The sequence below is a fragment of the Macaca nemestrina genome, chromosome 7 (assembly GCF_043159975.1).
Source record: "Macaca nemestrina isolate mMacNem1 chromosome 7, mMacNem.hap1, whole genome shotgun sequence".
NCBI classification, from domain to species: Eukaryota; Metazoa; Chordata; class Mammalia; order Primates; family Cercopithecidae; genus Macaca; species Macaca nemestrina.
In genome coordinates, this window is record NC_092131.1 from 105,658,459 (window position 1) to 105,680,309 (window position 21,851).

The 21,851-nt window shown below is 38.4% G+C and overlaps 1 protein-coding gene across 8 annotated transcripts in view; it reads right to left on the reverse strand.

Moving 5' to 3' along the window:
• LOC105488361 (AGBL carboxypeptidase 1) overlaps positions 1 to 21,851 on the reverse strand; it is a 958,121-nt gene that overhangs the window by 929,447 nt on the left and 6,823 nt on the right. Inside the window, exon 1 of one of the 8 annotated variants that reach the window (XM_071100736.1) lies at positions 2,627 to 2,840. The exons of the other annotated variants lie outside the window; for them this stretch is intronic. Within the exon in view, the coding sequence (XP_070956837.1) occupies positions 2,627 to 2,641 (15 nt within the window). The 5' untranslated portion in view covers positions 2,642 to 2,840. Of the gene's footprint in view, positions 1 to 2,626; positions 2,841 to 21,851 lie in introns of those variants that run through there. 8 annotated transcript variants of the gene reach the window in all.

The window sequence follows — 21,851 nt, forward strand, 5'->3', positions numbered from 1 at the left end:
TCTTACTCTATTTTAAGAGAGCTGATCTTCCTATAAAAAATGAGGAACTACTATGCAAGACACAAATTAGAACCCATATGGATGCACCAGGCTTTGAGAAACTCTCTGAGAGGGCAAAATAGCAGCCAGTCTATTCCTAGAGATCCCTGTTTTCCAATCCATGAACCTCTTGAATCATGTTTGGCATTCTTCCTCCTCCCGTTTCTCTCCTCACTGAGCCCTACCCAACAACAGAAAAACCCAGAACACTGTTAAATGTGAGTACAATTGTTTATCCTCCCACCCCCACCGAGGGATTCTAGATGGTGAATTGCACTCTGAAGAGCTTCCTAAACTTATAAGAAAGTGATTCTGAAAAGCTCAACATTTTGGTAGAACGGAGAGATTTGACGTTGCTTCTGCTCCAAGAGCAAAAGAGTTGGGTGAGTATTCTTCAAGCACCCGGGACATGCCAAGACTGTGAGAGCACATTCACAAACTCTATCTCCTTTCATCTTCACAACAGGCAGGTATCATTTTCCTCATTTTATAGATGAGGACACTAAGGTTTAAAGAAGCTAGATAACTTGCCTAAGAGCACGTAGTTTATATGCAGTAGAACTAGGATTGCAACTCAGTTCTCTCCAAAGATAAAGTCACTTTCTGGCACTACATATGAAAATTAAGTTCTAAAATCTTTAGCCATGCTGCAGAAGAAATAAGAACAGAAGAGAAACCATGGAGGATCACAGTTGTTTGTGAAATTCTCCTGTTTTACGTTGTCCTGTGGTCGCCCACGAACTTGTAAACCGCAGGATGCCATATTCGTCTTTCATGGATCTTGGTGTGCATACATCAGCTTGCTGGATGATTTTGTGCACTGAATGTTTCCCACGGTATGTTCTGTTTTTGATCTACTCTAATTGGTCTCCGTCTCCCTTTTGTGAATTATAATACTCTTCTCCTCCAGGCATGTGTCACTCATGAAGTTCAACAATCCCTCCAGCCTCAGGAATACATCAAAGCAAATAACACTGATCACTGCCAGTTGGTTCTCAGGGCTCCACAGCACACTGCCGGCAGGAAGTTAGGAGATGACTCTGGAGAGAAAATGTTTGTCCTAAGATCCACTAGCCTGATCCTTCTACGAGCAACTCCAAGAACTAGCAAGTACAGCATCTCTATCTCTATCCCTCTTAGAGAAATTATCTAGACAAAATTACACTGTGCTATCTGGTATTGTGCCATTTTAAATTTCAGCCTAGATCAGTAAAATGGATAAATGACTGATTGAATGGAATGGGGTTCTCACCTTTGGCACTGTTGACATTTTGGACTGTATAATTTTGGGTTGGGGATGAAGGACATGTTCTGTCCATTGTAAGACATTTAGCAGAGTAGGACGCTAAGTGTTGCAAGATGTTTAGTCAGTAGCATCCCTTGCCATTATGACAACCAAAATTGTCTCTAGACTTTGCCAAACATCCCCTGGGGGAAAAAATGCCCTAGGACAGCCACTGGAATTGAGTGAAAAGAACATGTATTATCTGAAAATCAGATGGAGGTTTCCTCCCATTAGGACTCAAGGTAGGTCTAAAGATCTTCCACATTATGTCAACCCCCTTCTTCATGCACCCCCAGAATATCATACATGAATATTGCTTTGATCATAGGTACAGTGGGTACATCCAAATGCATTTTGTTCTAGGTAATGGGGAATTTAGCTTTCCTCAAAGCAATTCTATGGATCACATCTAACAAAGACCAAGCACATGTAATGTAAGCACATTTACTACCCTGTTACCTGTATATTTAAGCACTTGACAAATACAACAGCATACTAGTTTATATCATACCAGAGAGGTCGCCCACACATCAGATGGAACACACATTTACTTGCACATTATTAGTCATAAAAATTTTGTCCCTGTGCCATTTGCAGAATTAAATAACCACATGGGAGCAAAACATTTAGAAGCAAAGAGAAAAGTGATTTTTCAGATGTGATTGGAAGAAACGAACGGCTGAGTTATCAGGTCATTATAGAAATACTAGTGTAATTCCAGATAGTCCATGTAACTTGTAAGGCACACCAAATTGAACAGCACGTGTAAAACTAACTCACTTTCACAGACCTTGTTAAATTGGCCACAAAGTCTGTACACCAAGAAAAGATTCAAAGAGTTACAAAAAGAACTGTGATTGGGTTGGCCTAGAATAGAATAGAAGACACTTATTTGTGTAATCAAACCTGGACTTTGTAAATGAGGGATCGATTAACCACATAGAGGTTGTATTCAAAGATGTTTGTCCCTGCCCTATGACCTGGAAAATAGAAAAAGGGCTGAGTAAAGGCCTCTCTTTCCTGCTGCTCTCCTCTTCTTTCCCCTCACCTTCTTCCTTCTCTGTTATTAAGCTGATGGTTGTCATCTTATCACTATCTATTTATTGATATCAACTGGTTTTATGCTAGAGGCCAAGAGGCCTCACGGTCTGAATTCCTCAGGAATATTCAGAATGCAGATCTAACTAAATTAGTGATGGTGGCCCCGCTAACATGAGTTTGTGCCTTTACTAGTCCCAGGTTAGGTAATTTGTATATGTCTTTCTAATTTATTTATTAGTACTGATATAAATTGGTACTTACATAGAATTCAGTCATCCTCTGGTTACCTAGCTTAGGTGATTTCAGCAAGAGATGTCCAGAGTCTCAACATTGGGTGACTGAAGAACAGAAAAACTGGGATGAAATATCTGTCCACATAGCTCAACAAGGAATCAGGAACAGAGAGTCTTCAAGATGGCTGACTAGAGGCATCTGGTACTTGCCTCCTCCACAAAGAAGAACCAAAATAGCAAGTATATTATTACATTTTGAATAGATCATCTAAGAAAGAACACTGGAATTCAACCAAGAAGTGACAAGAAATACCTAAGGCAAGGAACGAGAGGGAAGTCAGGCAGCTTTCTCGGCCAGGATCAGCTGGGATCCCAGAGAGGCTCCCCAGTGCAGGGAAGGCTAGGTAAGGGGCTCCCCGTGGTCTGCATTCTCACCATGGACTCATGCAGCCCTACCCATGGGAAAGCCCTTTGACCATTGTGGGCCCTGAAACTAACGTAGGTAGCTACCTGGAGACCGTACAATGGTATTACTCCAGAGAGGGAGCTCACACTGGGTCCCACAACCACCCCCACAAGTCCTAAGAAGCTACAGGAAGGTGCTATTTTGAGAGCCCAGCCCTCACCAGACTGCACTGTGCTATAAGGTCCAACAGCCCCTGTATCTCCACATTCCTGGAGCCCCACTGGCATCCCTAACCTTTAGCCATCACCACTGCTGGCTGCTGCCTCCAGGGCAAAAGCACGAGCCATTGGCAACAAGCCTGCCACTCCCAGTGGGACCTCTGTGCATTTTCATGTCCCCTGAGAGAAGACTCCCACACACACAGCCACCGCCACTATTGGCTGCTGCACCCAGGGCCAAAGCACAAGCCACTGGCAGCAACCCTGCCACCTCAGCAGCAGAGCCACTGTGCACTTACAAGGGACCTGAGGACAGGCTACCTTACCTGCAGCCATCCACTGGGGTGAAAGCATATACTCCCCAGCTGCCTGTCTATGACTGCTGCCACTAAAAGCAACCCACCCAAGAGCAGGGCCATGACAGCCACTGCTGTCCTCATCCAAACATTCCACTGGGGCCCTAGGGATCACCCCACCCCTGCCTACCATAGCCAGCACCTGTATGCACTACCAGAGGGCCAGAGGACACACCTACCTGGCCCATCCTTATCCTCCCCAATACCAAAATGTGTTATCTGAGATCCTTGAGTTCACCCTGCCCCATTTACCACCATTGGCATCTGAGCACTCCTCTGATGGGATTGAGGACAGGCCCACTCAATCTGCAGCTACCAGCATAGCAGGCACCCATGTGCATGCACCACCTGTGTGCCTCAAGACTGGCCCTCCTCACCCATCACAGCTGCTACCAATACCAGCACAGGCCACTTGGGAGCTAGAGGGTTGTCCTGCTATGGCTACTGCCATTACTCACGCCCTGCCCACTGCCCAGGGTCCTAAGGACCCACCCACCCACCTGGCCCACTGCCACCATTGCTGGCACCTGAGCAAGTCAGCAAGCCACCTGGCTACCCAAGAACCAAATTGCCTAGAATAGCTAACACCAATGCAATCATATGCCACCCTGAGGACCAAGGAAAGGTACGCTCAGCCTTCAACTGCCTTCACTTGGGCCTGAGGATTGGACTGTCTGGTGTTTTCGTTCCCAGCAAAACTTCACCACAGCCTCCACTAACAACTGCAACCAAAGTCACTGAGAAAATCACAGACACCACTAACACCATTTACAGGTGAAGAAATTACATGGAGACTACTACTGCACACACCCAGAAGTAAAACGAAAGTGTCCTAGCTAACCAACTGGTTAACTAACCAACTAACCACTGATACATCTTCAGGAAAAAGCCGTTGCCTACAAAAGCAAATCCAAAAAAAATGGGAGAAGTGACTGTTTTATCAGATGCGCAGATATCAACATAAGGACAAAAGAAACATGAAAAAGCAAGGAAACACGACACCTCCAAAAAAAGTCGTAATTCTCTAGCAACAGATTACAATAAAAAGGAAATTTACAAAATCCCAGGAAAAGAATTCAACATATTGATATTAAAGAAGCTCAGTGATTTTTCAAATGTACAATTAAATTAATTTTTACTATAATCACCCTGTTATGCTAAAGAACACAGATGAACAATATAAATATATCACAAAAACAATTCAGGATGTAAATGACAAATTTACCAAAAAGATAGATATAATTAAAGAGAACCAAACAGAAATCCTGGAAATGAATAATTTATTAAATGAAATAAAAAATACTTCAACAATAGACAGCTAGAACAGAAGAAACAATTTCAGAGCTTGAAAACAGGTCTTTGGGAAAAAACCCAGTAAGATAAAAATGAAGAAAAAAGAATGAACAAACCCTACATGACATATGAGACACCTTAAGGTGGCCAATTATTTAAATATTCAGTGTCCCAGAAGACAATAGAAAGACAATAGAATAATAGAAGGCAATAGAAAAATAGAAAACCTATTTAACAAAATAGTGGCTGAAAAATCCCTAATTCTAGTAAGAGTTTTAGACATCCAGATAGAGAAAGCTTACAGATCCCCAAATAGACACAATTCAAAAACATCTTCTCCACAGCACATTATAGTTAAACTGTCAAAAGTCAAAAGCAAAAAGAGAATTCTAAAAACACCAAGAGAAAAGTGTCTAGTCACTTATGAGGGAACCTCTATTAGACTAACAGGGAATTTCCCAATAGAAACCTTACAGGCCAGGAGAAAATGAGATGATATATTAAAAGTGCTGGTGGGGTGGGAATATTATGCAAGAATGCTATACACAGCAAAGTTATCCTTATAAATGAAGGAGAAATAAAGTATTTTCAAGACAAGCAAAAGCTGAGAAAAGATATCACCACTAGACTGTATCTGCAAGCAATGCTTAAGGAAGTCCTCCAACTGGAAATGAAAGAACAACATCTACCATCATGAAAACATGTGAAAGTATAAAACTCACTGGTAGAGTAAACACACAAATAAAGAAGAGAAAGGAGACCTGGTATGGTGACTCATGCCTGTAATCCTAGCAATTCAGGAGGCTGAGGTAAGCGGGTCACTTGAGGTCAGGAGTTTGAGATCAGCCTGGCCAAAGTGGCAAAACTCATGGCAACTAAAATAGAAAAATAAGTTGGGCATGGTGGCGTGTGCCTGTAGTCCCAGCTACTCAGGAGGCTGAGGTGAAAGGATTGCTTGAACCTGGGAGGTGGACGTTGCAGTGAGCTGAGATCACACCACTGCACTCCAGCCTGGGCAAGAGAGCAAGACTCCATCTCAACTGAAAAGAAAAAAAAAGGAGAGAGACAGAGAGAGAAAGGATTCAAATGTTACTGCTACAGAAAACCACCAAACCACAATGATTAACAATGTGAGAAAAAGAAAGGAACAAAGGTTTCTTCATATATGCAAAATAACAAGAAATAAATTCATAAAATGACAGGAATAAGCCCTCACTTACCAATAATAATCTTGAATACAAAGGCACTAAATTTTCATTTAAAAGATATTGACTGAAATAATGAATTTTTAGAAAACACTGAACTATATGCTGCCTACTAGAAACTCATCTCACCTGTAAAGAAACATATAGGTTAAAGTCAGGGAATAGAAAAATATATTCCACGTGAACAGAATCAAAAGCAAACAGCCGTAGCTATATTTGTAACAGATAAAACAGACTATAAGTCAAAAACTGTTAAAAAAACAAAAAAGACAAATGTCATTACACACTGATAAAGAGATTAGTTGAACAAGAAGACATAACAATTCTAAACATATGCGCACTCAACACCAGAGCACAAAGATTTATAAAGCAAATAGTATCAGATATAAAAGAACAGGTAGACTCTAATATAATAATAGTTGGGGACTTTAACACCCAACTCTCAGCATTAGGCAGATCATCAAGACAGAAAATTAACAACAACAACAAAAAACCATTGGATTTAAGCTATATATTAGACCAACTTAGAACTAACAGACATTTACAGACCATTTCATTCACAAGTTACAGATATACTTTCTTCTCATCAGCACATGAACCATTCTCCAGGATAGACCAAATGTTAGGACAACAACAAGACTCAACAATCACAAAAATAAAAATTATATCAAGTATCTTCTCAGACTACAGTAAAATAAAACTAAACATCAGTAACAAAGGAACTTTGGAAACTGTACAAATATATGGAAATTAAACATGATCATGATTGACTATTAACTCAAGGAAGAAATTAAGGAGGAAATCAAAAAATTTCTTTTAACAAAGGAAAATTGAAACCCAACATACCAAAATCTATTGTACACAGCAAAAGTTGTGCTAAAAGTTTATAGCAATAAATGCCTACATCAAAAAAGTAGAAAAACTTCAAATAAATACTCTAATAATGCATGTGAAAGAACTAGAAAAGCAAGAGCAGAACAAACCCAGAATGAGTAGAAGGAAATGACTAATAAAGATCAGAACAGAGATAAATGAAATACTGACTAAAAAATAATACTAAGTATCAACAAAATGAAAACTTCATTTTTTGAAAGATAAGTACAATCGACAAACTGCTAGATAGACTAACCAAAACACCCAAATGAACAAAATCGGAAACAACAACAAAAAAGCTATTACAACTGAGACCACAGATATACAAAGATCATCAGAGACTATTATGAAGAACTATACAGTAAGAAACTGGAGAAGTTAGAGGAAAGGGATAAATTCCTGGACAAATACAACCTACCAAGATTGAACTAGGAAGAGATAAAAGACCTGAATAGACCAATAATCAGTAATGAGATTGAATCAGTAAAATAATAATTTTTTTTTAAAAAGTCTGAGATGGGAGACTGGGTTTTTCTTTCTCCCATCAAAGATAAACCCAGGACCAGATGGCTTCACTGCTGAATTCTACTAAACTAACAAAGAACACGAGTTTTTCTCAAACTATTCCAAAAAACTGAAGAGGTGAGAATTCTCCCTAATTCATTCTACAAGGTCAGCATTACCCTAATACTAAAACCTGACAAAGACAACAGAAAAAGAACACTGCCTGCCAATATTTCACATGAACATAGACACAAAAACAAAATGCTAGCTTACTTAATCTAATACGCATCAAAATTAGAATAAGCCATGATCAAGTGACATTTATACCAGGGATACAAGAATGGTTCAACATCCACAATTCAATAACTGTCATATATTGCATATTTAGAAAGAAGGATAAAAGCCATCTGACAATCCCAATACCTGCTGAAAAAGCATTTGATAAAATTCAACATCCCTTCACAATAAAAAAAAAAAAACTCTCAAAAAATTAAACATAGAAGAAACACTTCAATTTAATAAAAGCCATATATCACAAACCCACAGTTAACATCATATCAGAAAAGGAAAAACTGAAATCCCTTCTTCTAAGAATTGAAACAAGACAATGATGCCCATTTTTGCCACTCTTATTCAACATAGTACTGAAAGTACTAGGCAATCTGGCATGAGAAAAAAAATAAAAGGCATCTACATTGGAGCCAGGCACAATGGCTCACACCTGTCATCCCAGCACATTAGGAGGCCAAGGCGGGCAGATCTCCTGAGGTCAGGAGTTCAAGACCAGCCTGACCAACATGGTGAAACCCCATCTCTACTAAAAATACAAAAATTAGCCGTGTGTAGGATGCCGAGGCAGGAGAATCGCTTGAACCTGGGAGGCAGAGGTTGCAGTGAGCCAAGATCACACCACTGCACTCCAGCCTGGGCAACAGAGTAAGACTCTGTTTCAAAAAAAAAAAAAAAAAAAAAAAGGCATCCACATTGGAAAAGAGGAAATCAAATTGTCCTTTGAAAATACCATAATCTTACATGTACAAAAGTCAAAAAACTCCACCAAAAAACTTTTAGAGCTGATAAACAATTTCAGTAAAGTGACAGGATATAAAACCAAAACACAAAAATCAGTAGCATTTTTATATACCAATAATAAAATAACCAATAATAAAATAACCAATAAAAAAACTACATCAAGAAAGCAATCTCACAAGAGCTACCAAACATAAAATACCTAGGAATAAATGTAAGATGGTGATTCTTAGCATTATTTTTTAGTCAGTATTTCATTTATCTCTGTTCTGATTTTTATTAGTTATTTCCTTCTACTCATTCTGGGTTTGTTTTGCTCTTGCTTCTCCAGTTCTTTCAGGTGCATTATCAAAATGTTTATTTGAAGTATTTTCTATTTTTTTGAAGTAGGCATTTATTGCTATAAACTTTTCTCCTAGCACAACTTTTGCTGTGTGTCATAGATTTGTAAGTTGTGTTTCAAGGCTTTAAGGTGGTGAAGGATCTCCACAAGGAAAACTGCAAAACATTGATGAAGAAAATTGAGGAGGACACTAAAAAATGGAAAGACATCCCATGCTTATGGATCAGAAAACTTAATATTGTTAAAACAACCATACTACCCAAAGCAATCTACAGATTCAATCCAATCCTTATCAAAATACCAATGTTATTTTTCACAGAATTAAAAAAAAATCTAAAATTAGTATAGAACCAAAAAAAGAGCTTGAAGAGCCAAAGCAATCCTAAGCACAAAGAACAAAGCTGGAGCATTACACTACCTGACTTCTACATATATTACAAGGTTACAGCAACCAAAACAGCATGGTATTGGTACAAAAACAGATACATAGACCAATGAAACATAATAGAGAACCCAGAAATAAATCCACATATTTGCAGCCAACTAATTTTGGACAAAGGTACCAAGAACATACACTGGGGAAAGGACATCCTCTTCAACAAATGGTGGTGGTAAAGCGGAAAATTCACGTGCAGAAGAATGAAAATGGACCCCTATCTCTCAGCATGTCTAAAAATCAACTTAAGATGGATTAAAGACGTAAACATAAGACCCAAAACTTTAAGACTACTAGAAGAAACCTTAGGGGAGACACTTTAGGACACTGGCCCAAGGCAAAGATTTTATGGCTAAGACCTCAAAAGCACACGTAACAAAACCAAAAACAGACAAATGGGACTATGGTAAACTAAAAAGCTTCTGTGCAGAAGAGGAAACAACCAATAGAATGAAGAGATAACTTGTTGATCGGGAGAAATATTTGCAAACTATTCATCCAACAAAGGACTAATATCCAGAATACACAAGGAACTCAATGGCAAAAAATATATAAATAAATAATTTTATTACAAAGTGGTCAAAGGGTATGAATAAATCTTATTATTCCTCAAAATAAGACATACAAATGGTCAACAGGTATATGCAAAAATATCCAGCATCACTAATCATCAGGTAAATGCAAATCAAAACCACACTGAGATAATATCTTACCCCAGGAAGAATGGATATTATTAAAAAGACAAAAACTATCAGATGCTAGTGAGGATGCACAGAAAAATAAACTCATGTGCATTTGGTTGGAGTGTAAATTAGTACAGCCACTGTGGAAAACAGTATGGAGGTTTCTAAAAAACTGAAAATAGAACTACCATGTGATCCAGCAATTCTACCACTGAGTATTTATCCAAAGTAAAGAAAATCTGTATATCAAAGAGATACCTGCACCCCCATGTTTACTGCAACAATATTCACAAGAGCCAAGATAGGGAATCAACTTGAATGTCCATCAGTGAATGAATGGATAAAGAAAATGTGGCATATATACATAATGGCATACTATTCAGCCATAAAAAAGGATAAAATTATGTTATTTGCAGCAACATGGATTGAACCAGAGATCATTATGTGATGTGAAACAAGCCAGGCACAGAAAGACAAATATTGCATGTTCTCGCTCATACATGGGGGCTAAAAAAAAAGTGGATCTCGTGGAAATAGAGATTAGCTTGTTGGTTATCAGAGGCTGGGAAGGGTATGTGGTGGTCAATGTGGAGGAAGAGTAAAGAGAGGTTGGTTAATGTGTACAAACACACAGTTAGAAAAATAAGTTTTAGTGTTCAATAGGAGAGTCGTGTGCCCATAGTTAACAACAATGTATTGTATATTTAAATAGAGCTAGAAGAGAGAACTTGAACTGCTCCCAACACATAGAAATGACCAATACTCAAAGTGATGGATAGTCCAAATACTCTGACTTGATCATTACACATTCTATATATGTAACAAAATATCACATGTATCCCATAAATATGTAAAAGTAAAAATATGATGTATCAATTCTAAAAATAAACATCAAAAAGAATCAGGAATAGCAACTCCAGTAACATTTAGAATACAGCTGAAGTCCTTAGAGAAGACTCAAAGCTCTGCTCCTCATGGTGACCTACATATGCAGAGGTAATGGAATTCTAGAAGTGAGTCTGCAGGTTTGAGCATCTCAGTACAGGGTCTGATATCTTCCAGGAAGATCACAAGAAGGACAATTTTCTAGGTCCCTCCTATTAATGCCTAAATGTTCCAAGATAAGTGGGCTAATGCCTGGTCAGCATGAAAAAAGACATCTGATTAAGAAACCAGTGATTTCACAAAGAGGGGATCCTAGAGCATTTGACTTCAGATCAGCCACTTCAGAGGAGGGGAAGCTGGGTCATAGGGTAGGACTATATTAGGTTTCTCAAGGAAGGAGGGTCTATTTTTTACGAAAGGCTGCTTCTTCCAGGGATATTGAAATAATTGAAGCATTGAATTCTCTTTACTATTCATCATGGCCAAATTTCAAATATGGCATGCTCATAATATTAGGAACCTCAGCCAATAAACTTAATTCCTCAAGCTTCTGGATAGTATTTAATAGATGCATGACCTGAAAAAATTATAATTCATATCTTTTCCCCAATACTCTTCTCACACAAGTAGCGAATCATGGAACAATATAATTTTACCCAAAAGACTGCCTAATCCAGGATTTTTTTGAAAGGTCGAAAAACTCCTACTGAGAGTATATGATCTAGATTTAGATGCCACAGGAGACACAGCATTAAATATTACTGTATCACATAAAGAAAAATGTTTATTCTCAGTAAAGAGTTTATTCTTCTTTTGGGAAATGTCTGTTCAAGTCTCAGTTATTAGTCTATTTCCAATACCTCTCCAATATTTGCTAATCTTTATAGAAAACAGAAAGCAGACCTGAGGCTCAGAGACTGCACAGGCAACAATATCTAGCTGGATTTAAATAACATTATGTGTTTATATTACATTTATTTTTGTGGCTACTTCCTGTATGTGCTAAGTGCTACTGCTATACTATGGCTATGTAAAAAGTTTCGCCTTAAATAATGTTAGGTTAAAATGATTACATTTTTGATGTGCAGTTCTAGAAAAAGAAACAAAAAAATTTTAATGTACAGATTTCCTGGAAATAATAGTGTTAAGTAAACAATAGTCTAGTTGAACCAAAAATATGAAAAAAATTATAAAAGTAGTATGCAAATGATTAAAGTTTAGGAAAAACCGATCTTATCACTACCACTTATTTTACAGATGAGGAAATTGTTTCCTAAAAGGTTACATGGCTTGCCTAAGGTCACATAGCCAATTAATAGCAAAGCCAAGATTTGAACCCATGTCCTATGATGCTCAGTCTTATCAATAATCATCTGTAGTGGATGCTGGGCGTGTTCCTCCAAGATCTCCTCTTCAGAACTGAGGCAATTATCCCCCCAACCACAGAGAGTATTAGTGACCAACAGCTCTCAGCAGTATCTTCTGGAAATTGCTGTAAGGTTAAAAAAAAGTATCCAAGGTCATGTGACATTATGATATGGTAAAAAATATATATATTTTTTTCCATATATATGATATGGTAAAATATATATATATATATATATTTTTCAAAATATATATATATTCATCCCCAGTTCCTGGCACAGAAAAATCCTTCTAATTTCCTAAATGATAGGAGTATCTTTTGTTATAATATTTGGTCTTAGTCCCTGGTCCCTGACACAAGAGCTTCTAAGACCCTTGGAATTTCCAGAGTGCTAAGCATGTCTTTTTGTATGCTAATGAGATGGCTGGTGACTGGAGGACCCTAGACAGATACAGGATGGACTCTAGTTGCCAGAAAGACTAAGACATAGTTGGAGGGTTGGAACTTTCAGCCTCACCTCACAACCTTCAGGGAAAGGAGAGGGGCTGGAGATCAAAGTAACTGCCAAAGGCCAATGATTCAATCAATCAGGCCTATGTAATGGATCCTACATAAAAACCTCAAATGATGGGGTTCAGAGTGCTTCCAGGTTGTTGAACACATCGACCTGCTAGTAGGGTGGTGCACCCTAACTTCCTGGGACTAATGTTCCTGCTCTCAGGACCTTTCCAGACCTCCTCTATGTACCTCTCCATCTGGCTATTCATTTTTATCCTTTATCATAAACTGGTAAATGTAAATAAAGTGCTTTCCTGAGTTCTGGGAGCTGTTCTAGCAAATTATCAGACCTGAAGAGGGAGCTGTGGGAACTCCCTGGCTATGAAGCCAATTGGTAGGAATTTTCAGGTGATTGGCATACGAAGTAGAAGCAGTCTCATGGGATTAAGCCCTTAACTTGTGAGATCTGATGCTAACTCCAGGTAGTTAGTATCAGAACTGATGTTAAAGGTAGGATACCCAGGTGGCATCCAGGAAGTTGAAGAGTTGGTTGTTATTGTGGGAACCACCTCACACATTTGCTATCAGAAGTGCTATATTAATACAAACAGATCATAGTAGCCATGTCCCATATCTGGAAGCAGCCTTCATCCGATGACTGGTCAATGATGCAGGGGAGAAGGTGTACAGCCTCAACCCCTTTGCTGCAGGATGAGACAATTGCTGAAGGACCATCTAAGTTGCAGAGCTCAGTGTGGAATCATCTGGAGCCTCTGTTGTGACTACATTGCAGTTCAATCTCCCCTCTGCCCAATCCTACTTCCTTCATGATCCCACATGAGGATCCAGGCATTCCCCCAATAAACTTCCTGTATGCAAATCTTTGTCTCAGAATCTGCTTCCCAGGGAAGCGATAAAACATTTTTTTTCTTCTCTATTTCCAATTAAAATATAAAGTTATCAAAATACCATGTCATTAAAGAGGACAAAGCAAAAGCAAGTAAATATTAATGTTTTCATTACCTGTGACCAGATTAGAATATTTAACTCAATGCCAAAGGCTGCTATAAAACTTACATCATAAGAAATCAAATAGAGTATTATCATAGATAACGTATATGAATTTAGGGAGATTTTTGGTCAAAAATTAATCATAAGATTATAAATGAGAGCTTAAACTTGATAGTGTCAATTATAGATTTAGCTCTAATTTTTGAAGTAACAACTGCAAATATAGAGATTCAAATATTTGAACACATATCCACATCAGACAGTAGTTCACATTGTCTAATATTATTTTAAAGAATATGCTATTTTGAAAGAACTTTTGATGTAATTTCAAAGATATAAAACTAGATTAGAATATAATAGGAATGTTTCCTCACCTAACGAATTCAACAGACACTTAATAAAGGCTATATTTCAGGGAATATAGACTTCAGTAAGATGTTATTGCTATTAGAATATTATCAGCATATTGAAGGGCTAAGACTCTCTCATTGTCTCTTTAAATACTGTTGCTGCCTCATTCTCTCCTCTCCTTCCAGAACTCCAATTAAATGTATGTCCAACCTTCTCACTTTGTGTATCTTACCTGCCCTTCAGCATGTTCAAATATTTTGACTTTCTCTGCTTCATTCTGTATAGTCTCTTATGACCTGATTTTCAGCTCTTTCTTTGACCAAGTCTAATCTGCAGTTAAACCTATTGAGCTGTTCATTTGGTTTTTATATTTTTTAGTTCAAGAACTTCTTCTGATTAATAGTTCCTCTTCAAATCTACTGTATCACTTCTTGTAGATTATAGTTCACTGTCCAAAATTTCAAACTTGGCTTCTATCTCTTTTACCACAGCAACCAAAGTTCTCTTATATTCTATGTGCAGTATTTTCAGTTTCTGGGGTACTGGTGGGTCTAATTCTATCATCTATTATTTCTTATGGTGTTTATCCATATTAACTTATCTCCCTCTGATGCCTGGTTTTTAAATTACTTGTAGAATTAATATAGGGCCTCATATGACATTTTCTTCCACCAATGATGTTTTTAATTTGCAACTAGCAGGTACTTAGGACTTTTAGGCATATGAGACCACCTTTTCAAGTCTTCAGATTTTCTGAGTCACCCAGAAGAGTTGGAGAATGACTCTATGTGAAGACTAGCTTGTGTATGGTTCACTTTTACTTCTAGAGAGCAGTCCTTTAGGTCTCAGCCCTAAAGCAGGGAGTGGATCGCTAGTGTCTCCATTCCTGGAGAGCTCTATATGGTTCTTGTTCTCCTAGATGAGGAAAGTCACTGAATATACAATTCAACCTTTCCAACCACACCTTCCAAAAGAGTAAATGCTTCCAAAGCTGCTATTATTTGAATGTGTTCCCCAAAAACCATGTGTTAGAAACTTAATCCCCAATGCAATTGTATTAAGGGGTAGAACCTTTAGGAGATAATTAGGCAATGAGGTTTCTTCTCTCATGAATGAATTAATGCCATTATTGGGGGAATAGGTTTATTATCTTGGGAGTGGGTTTCTTAGAAAAGGAGGAATTTGACCCCCTCTTGCTCTCGCTCTCCCTCTCTTTGGCTTTCCATCATGTGATGCCTTCTATCATGTCATGATGCAGCACGAAGGTCCTGGTCAGATGCCAGCCCCTTGATCTTGGAATTCCCAGGCTCTAGAGCTATGAGTCAATAAATTTCTGTTCATTATAAATTGTCTAGTTTTGGGTAATCTGTTACTGCAGCATAAAATGGACTAAGACCAAGACAAAAGTACCAGAGTTTTGCTCTTTTCTCTGAATTTCTTACCTCTCTTGACTTCAATCCATTACAAGCTCATTGTATCGTTAGAACATTGATTTTTAGAATAAAAAATTTATATTTTATCCACATTTTTAAATTATCTAAAGTTCAATGGTTGGTCTGAAATATCTAACCTACCATTATTCAAGAGCAGAGGTTCATGGAAGGTTAGAGATCAACTGAGATCCCCCTTCTTTAAAAAATACACTGGGAACATTGCTACTGCTTCATTTATAATAATGCTTTATATTATTTGTTCATATATTTACTCAAGCAATCACATGGCATAAGTTCTCAATCTAGTTGTGGACAAATCTTGTGAGATTCAAATGTTTGGTGTAAGTGCATATGTATGCTTATCTAGGGTTTTTAATTTTCTAGAGACTCTCAAATGTATATCTGATTCTTCATCTCTGGGAGGGCAAGAACATTATATTTATTTTGAGGTTCTCAGTGCCTAGTAAGAGTTTGTTGAATAGATGAAGGACAACTATTTTTATAACCAAGTAAATCATAGATGATTCAATCATAGATGATACAATCATAGATGGTACAAATGCTTGGGTGCAACTTTGGAGAAGGGAGATATGCCATCTACTTACATTGTCAGAAAAGGTTTTCTCCGAAAAGTAACATTTTAGTTGATCCATCAAAGGTACTTATGACTTTCACAAGTATAAATCAAGTATGAAAGATGTTGAAGAACAAGTTGGGATATGGACATAGGAAGAATACTGTGTCCAGTACAGATACATGAGAGATATATAATTGGAAAAAAAATTGTGAGATTTATTTCACTGGAAGTTGCTGTATTATCCTGACCTTTAAGATCTTCATTTGCTAAGACAAAGCCCAAGTAGTGTTTACCTGGAAAAACTTAAACCTGATCAAGTGGCTTATTGCCCTGAATTGTTCACAAGTTTTTATATATATCTACCTGGAGAAAGTGTCTTTAGCTTTCAAAGGGAATCAGTGGGATTAAAAAAAAAAAAAAAAAAAAACTAAAAGCTTATAACTCACCACCTGTAGTGTATGAATTGATAACCGCATAGGCAGACAGAAATGCGTAGGTATAGCTAAACATGTTACAGCCGCTGAGTGTTTTGATCTTCCCCAAGAGACTTGGAGTAATGATGCTACTGTGTTCTCAGTTGGTCACTACAGAACAGGGAGGTCATAGAGCAAAGGGGGTTAAGAGTGACCACAGCATTCTGGATCTCTTTCTTCCTGACATCAAAGATTAGCATTTGAAAGAATTTTGATAGGAAAGTGTCTGCTGATAAAATTCTGAAAAACTTTCCACCCACTACTTTCCACTCCCCGGCACAGAGAGGCATTTAATAAACATATGAACAATAACAAGAAAATAATAATATGCCAAAGAAACAGATTATATTACTAGGCAAATCTCCTAGCACTGATGTCAAGACAGAGAAGATACTGACCCATAGGATTCAAGTCAACCAGAAAGTCAGTGGCAGTACCCAAAATCAACTCTGGCTTTCCTAAAGCCCAGCCAAGAAACCTATATATGTTAATTTAAATAAATATGTACATCAGATTTCAAACTTTCAAATGTTATCATGCAGAGCTCTATTGGGTGGCACAGAAATGAGGCCTTCCAGTAAAAGAAATTTTAAAGCTACAAATGTGTTAACTCTTGGCACAAGAGAGTGTAGAGTAGTATGGCAGAGAAGCTCTATGAAAGCAACAAGATATAAGGAAAAGGAAATGATATGGTGTGAAACTCAGACATCATTAAGTATAAAAGTTAGATCATGGGGGAAAAGCCTTGCAGCAAAAATAAACCACTAAAGAAAAGTTTGGTATATTTCACTATTAAAAAGTAACATATATAGGCCGGGCGCGGTGGCTCAAGCCTGTAATCCCAGCACTTTGGGAGGCCGAGAGAGGCGGATCACGAGGTCAGGAGATCGAGACCATCCTGGCGAACACGGTGAAACCCCGTCTCTACTAAAAAATATAAAAAACTAGCCGGGCGAGGTCGTGGGCGCCTGTGGTCCCAGCTACTCGGGAGGCTGAGGCAGGAGAATGGCGTAAACCCAGGAGGCGGAGCTTGCAGTGAGCCGAGATCGCGCCACCGCACTCCAGCCTGGGCGACACAGCGAGACTCCGTCTCAAAAAAAAAAAAAAAAAAAAGTAACATATATAATATCAAAAAATAAACAGCATAAACAAAGTCAAGCCCAAGTGAAATGCTAGAAGAAAATATACTTCTATTTATTTAAATTATGGTACAACCATGAACTAAAAAACTATATAACTATCACACAAGATTAAGCTGGCTATATGTGTTGGCATGAAAAAAAATGTTCAAGTACATTGGTATGCAGGAAAAGCAAATTGAATCATCGTGTGTAAAAATGATAAAGATATAGGTATATAATGATAGAAACATCTCATTGCTATATGTACATAAACATCTAGAAGAATACTTAGCAAGTGCTTACGAAGTTGTCTTAGGAAGTAGAATCTAATGGGGAATTTTTTCTCCCTATAATTTATAACTACATATTAATTAAATTTTTTACAAATAGTGAACTGGTATTACCTTTACGGAAAAATATGTTTAGTAGAGAAAGGACAGGTAAAAACAAAAGGGATGCTGTAGACTGGTGAATGGAATGTATTAGAATCTGGAGTCAGACTGCCAGTGTTTAAACTGCAACTGCTACTTAAAGACTACAAGAACTAAAGCAAATGCCTGGTGTTCTTTACCTGTATCTGTAAAAGGGGGAAAACAGCCATATATTCCTCACAGGATTGTTGTGAGGTTACGTAACAGAAGACAGAAAAAATACTTAGGCTATTTCCTGGTACGTAGTAAGTGCTCAACAAATTTGAGGGGTTCTTGACAAAAACACTTCTTGAATTTTAATGCCCATTTTTCTTCAAATATTATCATCTTAACCCCTTCTAAAGTACAAAAATTTAGTTGTCATTTGGGTCCATTTTTTTTTCCTCTTGAACATATTAGGTTGGTGCAATTAAAGTCAAAGAGAAAGTGGGATTTGCTTATAGTGTCCTCTTAATCTAAATATGAAAAGTAAAAGGTATCTGCATTCTCCTCAGGACTGGTTGGCTTAATTCTGTCTTCAGAGGACTGGGATATGGATGCTCTGGGTCAAAACTGTAGGGCATTGAGCTAGCACTGGTTGGTGGGATCTGGAGATTAGAAATGTTAACATGCATTGTTTTGCGGAGGGGAAGGATGAGGGGAGAATTCATTGCTGACCATTCATTAGAGAAGTTGCTTTTCCCCAGGTCCCCTAGGAAAAGCTTCATCAGATGCTGTGACTGTGAAATCTGACCCTGCCTTTAATGTGAAACCTGAAGCTAAAGCTATCCTTATCGCCATATGGCTTCCTGATCAGAATCAGAATGGCTCTCTTGAGCCTCTAGAAAGAACCCTTCTCTAAACCTCCACATCTATTGCTTATATTATTTTATCCCAATCAAGTAGGGACCAGAATTCATGTCAATGCAAGGCCTGCAGACTGGTTGTATGGTCATTAGCTGGTGGTATTCACCAACCAGAGGAATGACCCTAGGTTTCCGATAGAACTAACTTCAAATCCACTCACATCAGAATAGTTATAACATGCTGAAACCAGTTTCCAAACCAAGAGAAAGTCAACAGTCACAAGGCAGCAGAGATATAACATGGCATTGGTCTAAAACCATTATTTGCCAAATGTGTTCCATGGATCCCTAATGTCCTATGAAATACTAGTGGGTTTTGCCAAAAAAATGTTTATCTTATTTCCTAGATGGTTTAGAAATGCCATATATTATGTCTCAAACTTATTAATATACCATGCACATTCATTTTATTAGTCAATCAACAAACATTTATTGAGCACCTACCATGTACCAGACAGTGCTTTAGGTAGTATGGAAAAAGAGTAAGCAAGACAGATAAGATTCCAACCATGATGGAAGAAGAAAAGGAGCACAAAAACAAATATTAGAGAACACGCAGACAGGAAAATGAGAGAGGTGGGGCATACAGTGACCCGATAGCTCATTGGGCTGTCAGAGAAGTCCTCTCTGAGTAAAAGGTATTTAAACTGAGAATTGAAAGACATGAGTATCTTTAAAGATTTTTTTTTAATGAAGATTCTTTAGTAAAGAAATATAGTAAACGTATTTATCCTGACATTTCAAATCCATCTGTTTCCACAACCCTTTTTGAGTGGAATACCCATTGGCATCCCAGGGAACACTACTGTTCTTTAGAACCCAGTTTGAGAAGTTCTGGTTTTATCTTGGGATTCTAGTGCTGTTGAATGCAGACCATTATCTGCATAATAGTCCCCTATCACAAATAAATGCTGCTGAAATAACCTGAAAGCCCACCCCCAGTGGGCTAATGGATACAAGCACTTTCTCCACCCATAGCCAGAAAAGCTGTGGCAGCAGTCGGAGACTCAGGACTCTGAACTGCATGTTTCAGGTTCTCCAAGACTTGCGCCCAGAGGCATGGTTTGATCTGTTGCTTTTACAGGAAGGGCAGCCTGGGAGTTGAGAACATCCACCACAAAGAGGTAAGTTACTACGTGGCAGTTTGCCACAGCAATTAGCCCCTCATGCTCCACCACTAGCTTTCCACTCCATCTCCCGCCCTTACACCAGGCTTGTGATTCAAAGGCCTTCAGGCCAGGGGCAACAAACTATGGCCTGTGGGCCAAATCTAACCCACTGCCTGTTTTCCAAATAAAGTTCCACTGGAACACAGGCATACCCATTCATTTGCATATTGTCTACAGCTGCAGTGGCAGGGTTGCGTAGTTACAACAGGGATCCCCTGTATGGCCTACAAAGCCTGAAAACTTGCCTTCTGGCCCTTGCTGATATCTGTTCTGGACACCTGTTCTGCACCCTTTTGGCCAGTCCTTCCAGCCTGTGGAGACAGCTACTGTCCTTGCTGACTGTGCTAGGTGAGGGTTTCCATCTTTCCCCAGCAGACACTCACACCTGGGGAAATCTATTGACAATCTTCTAAATGCCTCTCCTTCTCCTTAGAGAGTTAATGCACCTGCTGAGGGAACTTCTGCTGGTATGAGATTCCCTCTACTCAAATTCCAGCTATGCCACTTGCTCACTCTGTGATCATGGAAAATTCACTAACCTCTCCAATCTTCCATTTTAAAGCTTTAAAATGAGGATAACATTAACTGCCTCAGGATTGTTGCAAAGATTAAATGAGGGTGGGGTGCGGCGGCTCACGCCTGTAATCCCAAAACTTTGGGAGGCTGAGGAGGGCAGATCACTTGAGGTCAGGAGTTCGAGACCAGCTCTGGCCAACATGGTAAAACCCTGTATCTACTAAAAATACAAAAATTAGCTAGGCATGGTAGTGCATGCCTATAATTCCAGCTACTCAGGAGTCTGAGGCAGAAGAATCGCTTGAACCTGGGAGGCAGAGATTGCAGTGAGCTGAGATCATGCCACTGCACTCCAGCCCGGGTGAAAGAGCGAGACTCTGTCAAAAAAAAAAAAAAAAAAAAAAAAAAAAACCATTAAATGAGATGATGCATATGAAAAACTTTGCATAGCTCCTGACTTGCAGAAGTTGTTTCATAAATGTTAGTTATTATTTTAGCTATTATGAAAAGGACCAAGAAGGGGGAACTGAACACACAAGACATAAATGCTATGAGTAGTCCCTTAATGCAAAGTATCTCAAATCACTTTCAACTAACAAATATGTGTTAAGCAAGTTTTGGCATAATATCCAGTGCTTTCACTAGCTAATGGTATCTATGTGGCTAATAGATGTTTGTTTTGGAGCTACCACTTTTGAAAACCATTTGTTGTTGTATATAAAGCTGAACATATGTGCACCCTAGCATCCCACAACTTCACCCCTAGATATATACTCAACAGACATGCATACATTTGTTCATAAAGACATGCACTAGAATGTGCAAAGCAGCACTATTTCATTATAGCCCCAAACTGGAAACTACCCCAAATATCACCAACTCCAGAGGGGATAAAGATATTCACACAATGGCATGCTATTGGGCAATCAGAATGAACCATCTACAACAATATACAGCAACATGGAGGAATCACACAAAGTTAAGCAACTTAAGTTATTTGCACAAATGTAAGCAACTTATTTGCTTAACTTTTGTGCGATTCCTCCATGTTACTGTATGTTACTCCATGGAAGTGGGAGTGAGGGGGCCCTTCTGGGATGCTGAGAGTGTACTGCTACTTCATCTGGGTGCTAATTACATAGATGCATTCAGTTTGTAAAAAGTTACCAAAAAACAGAAAGGAGAGAAAAAAGAAGGAAAGGAAGGAGGGAGGGAGAAAGGAAGGGAGACT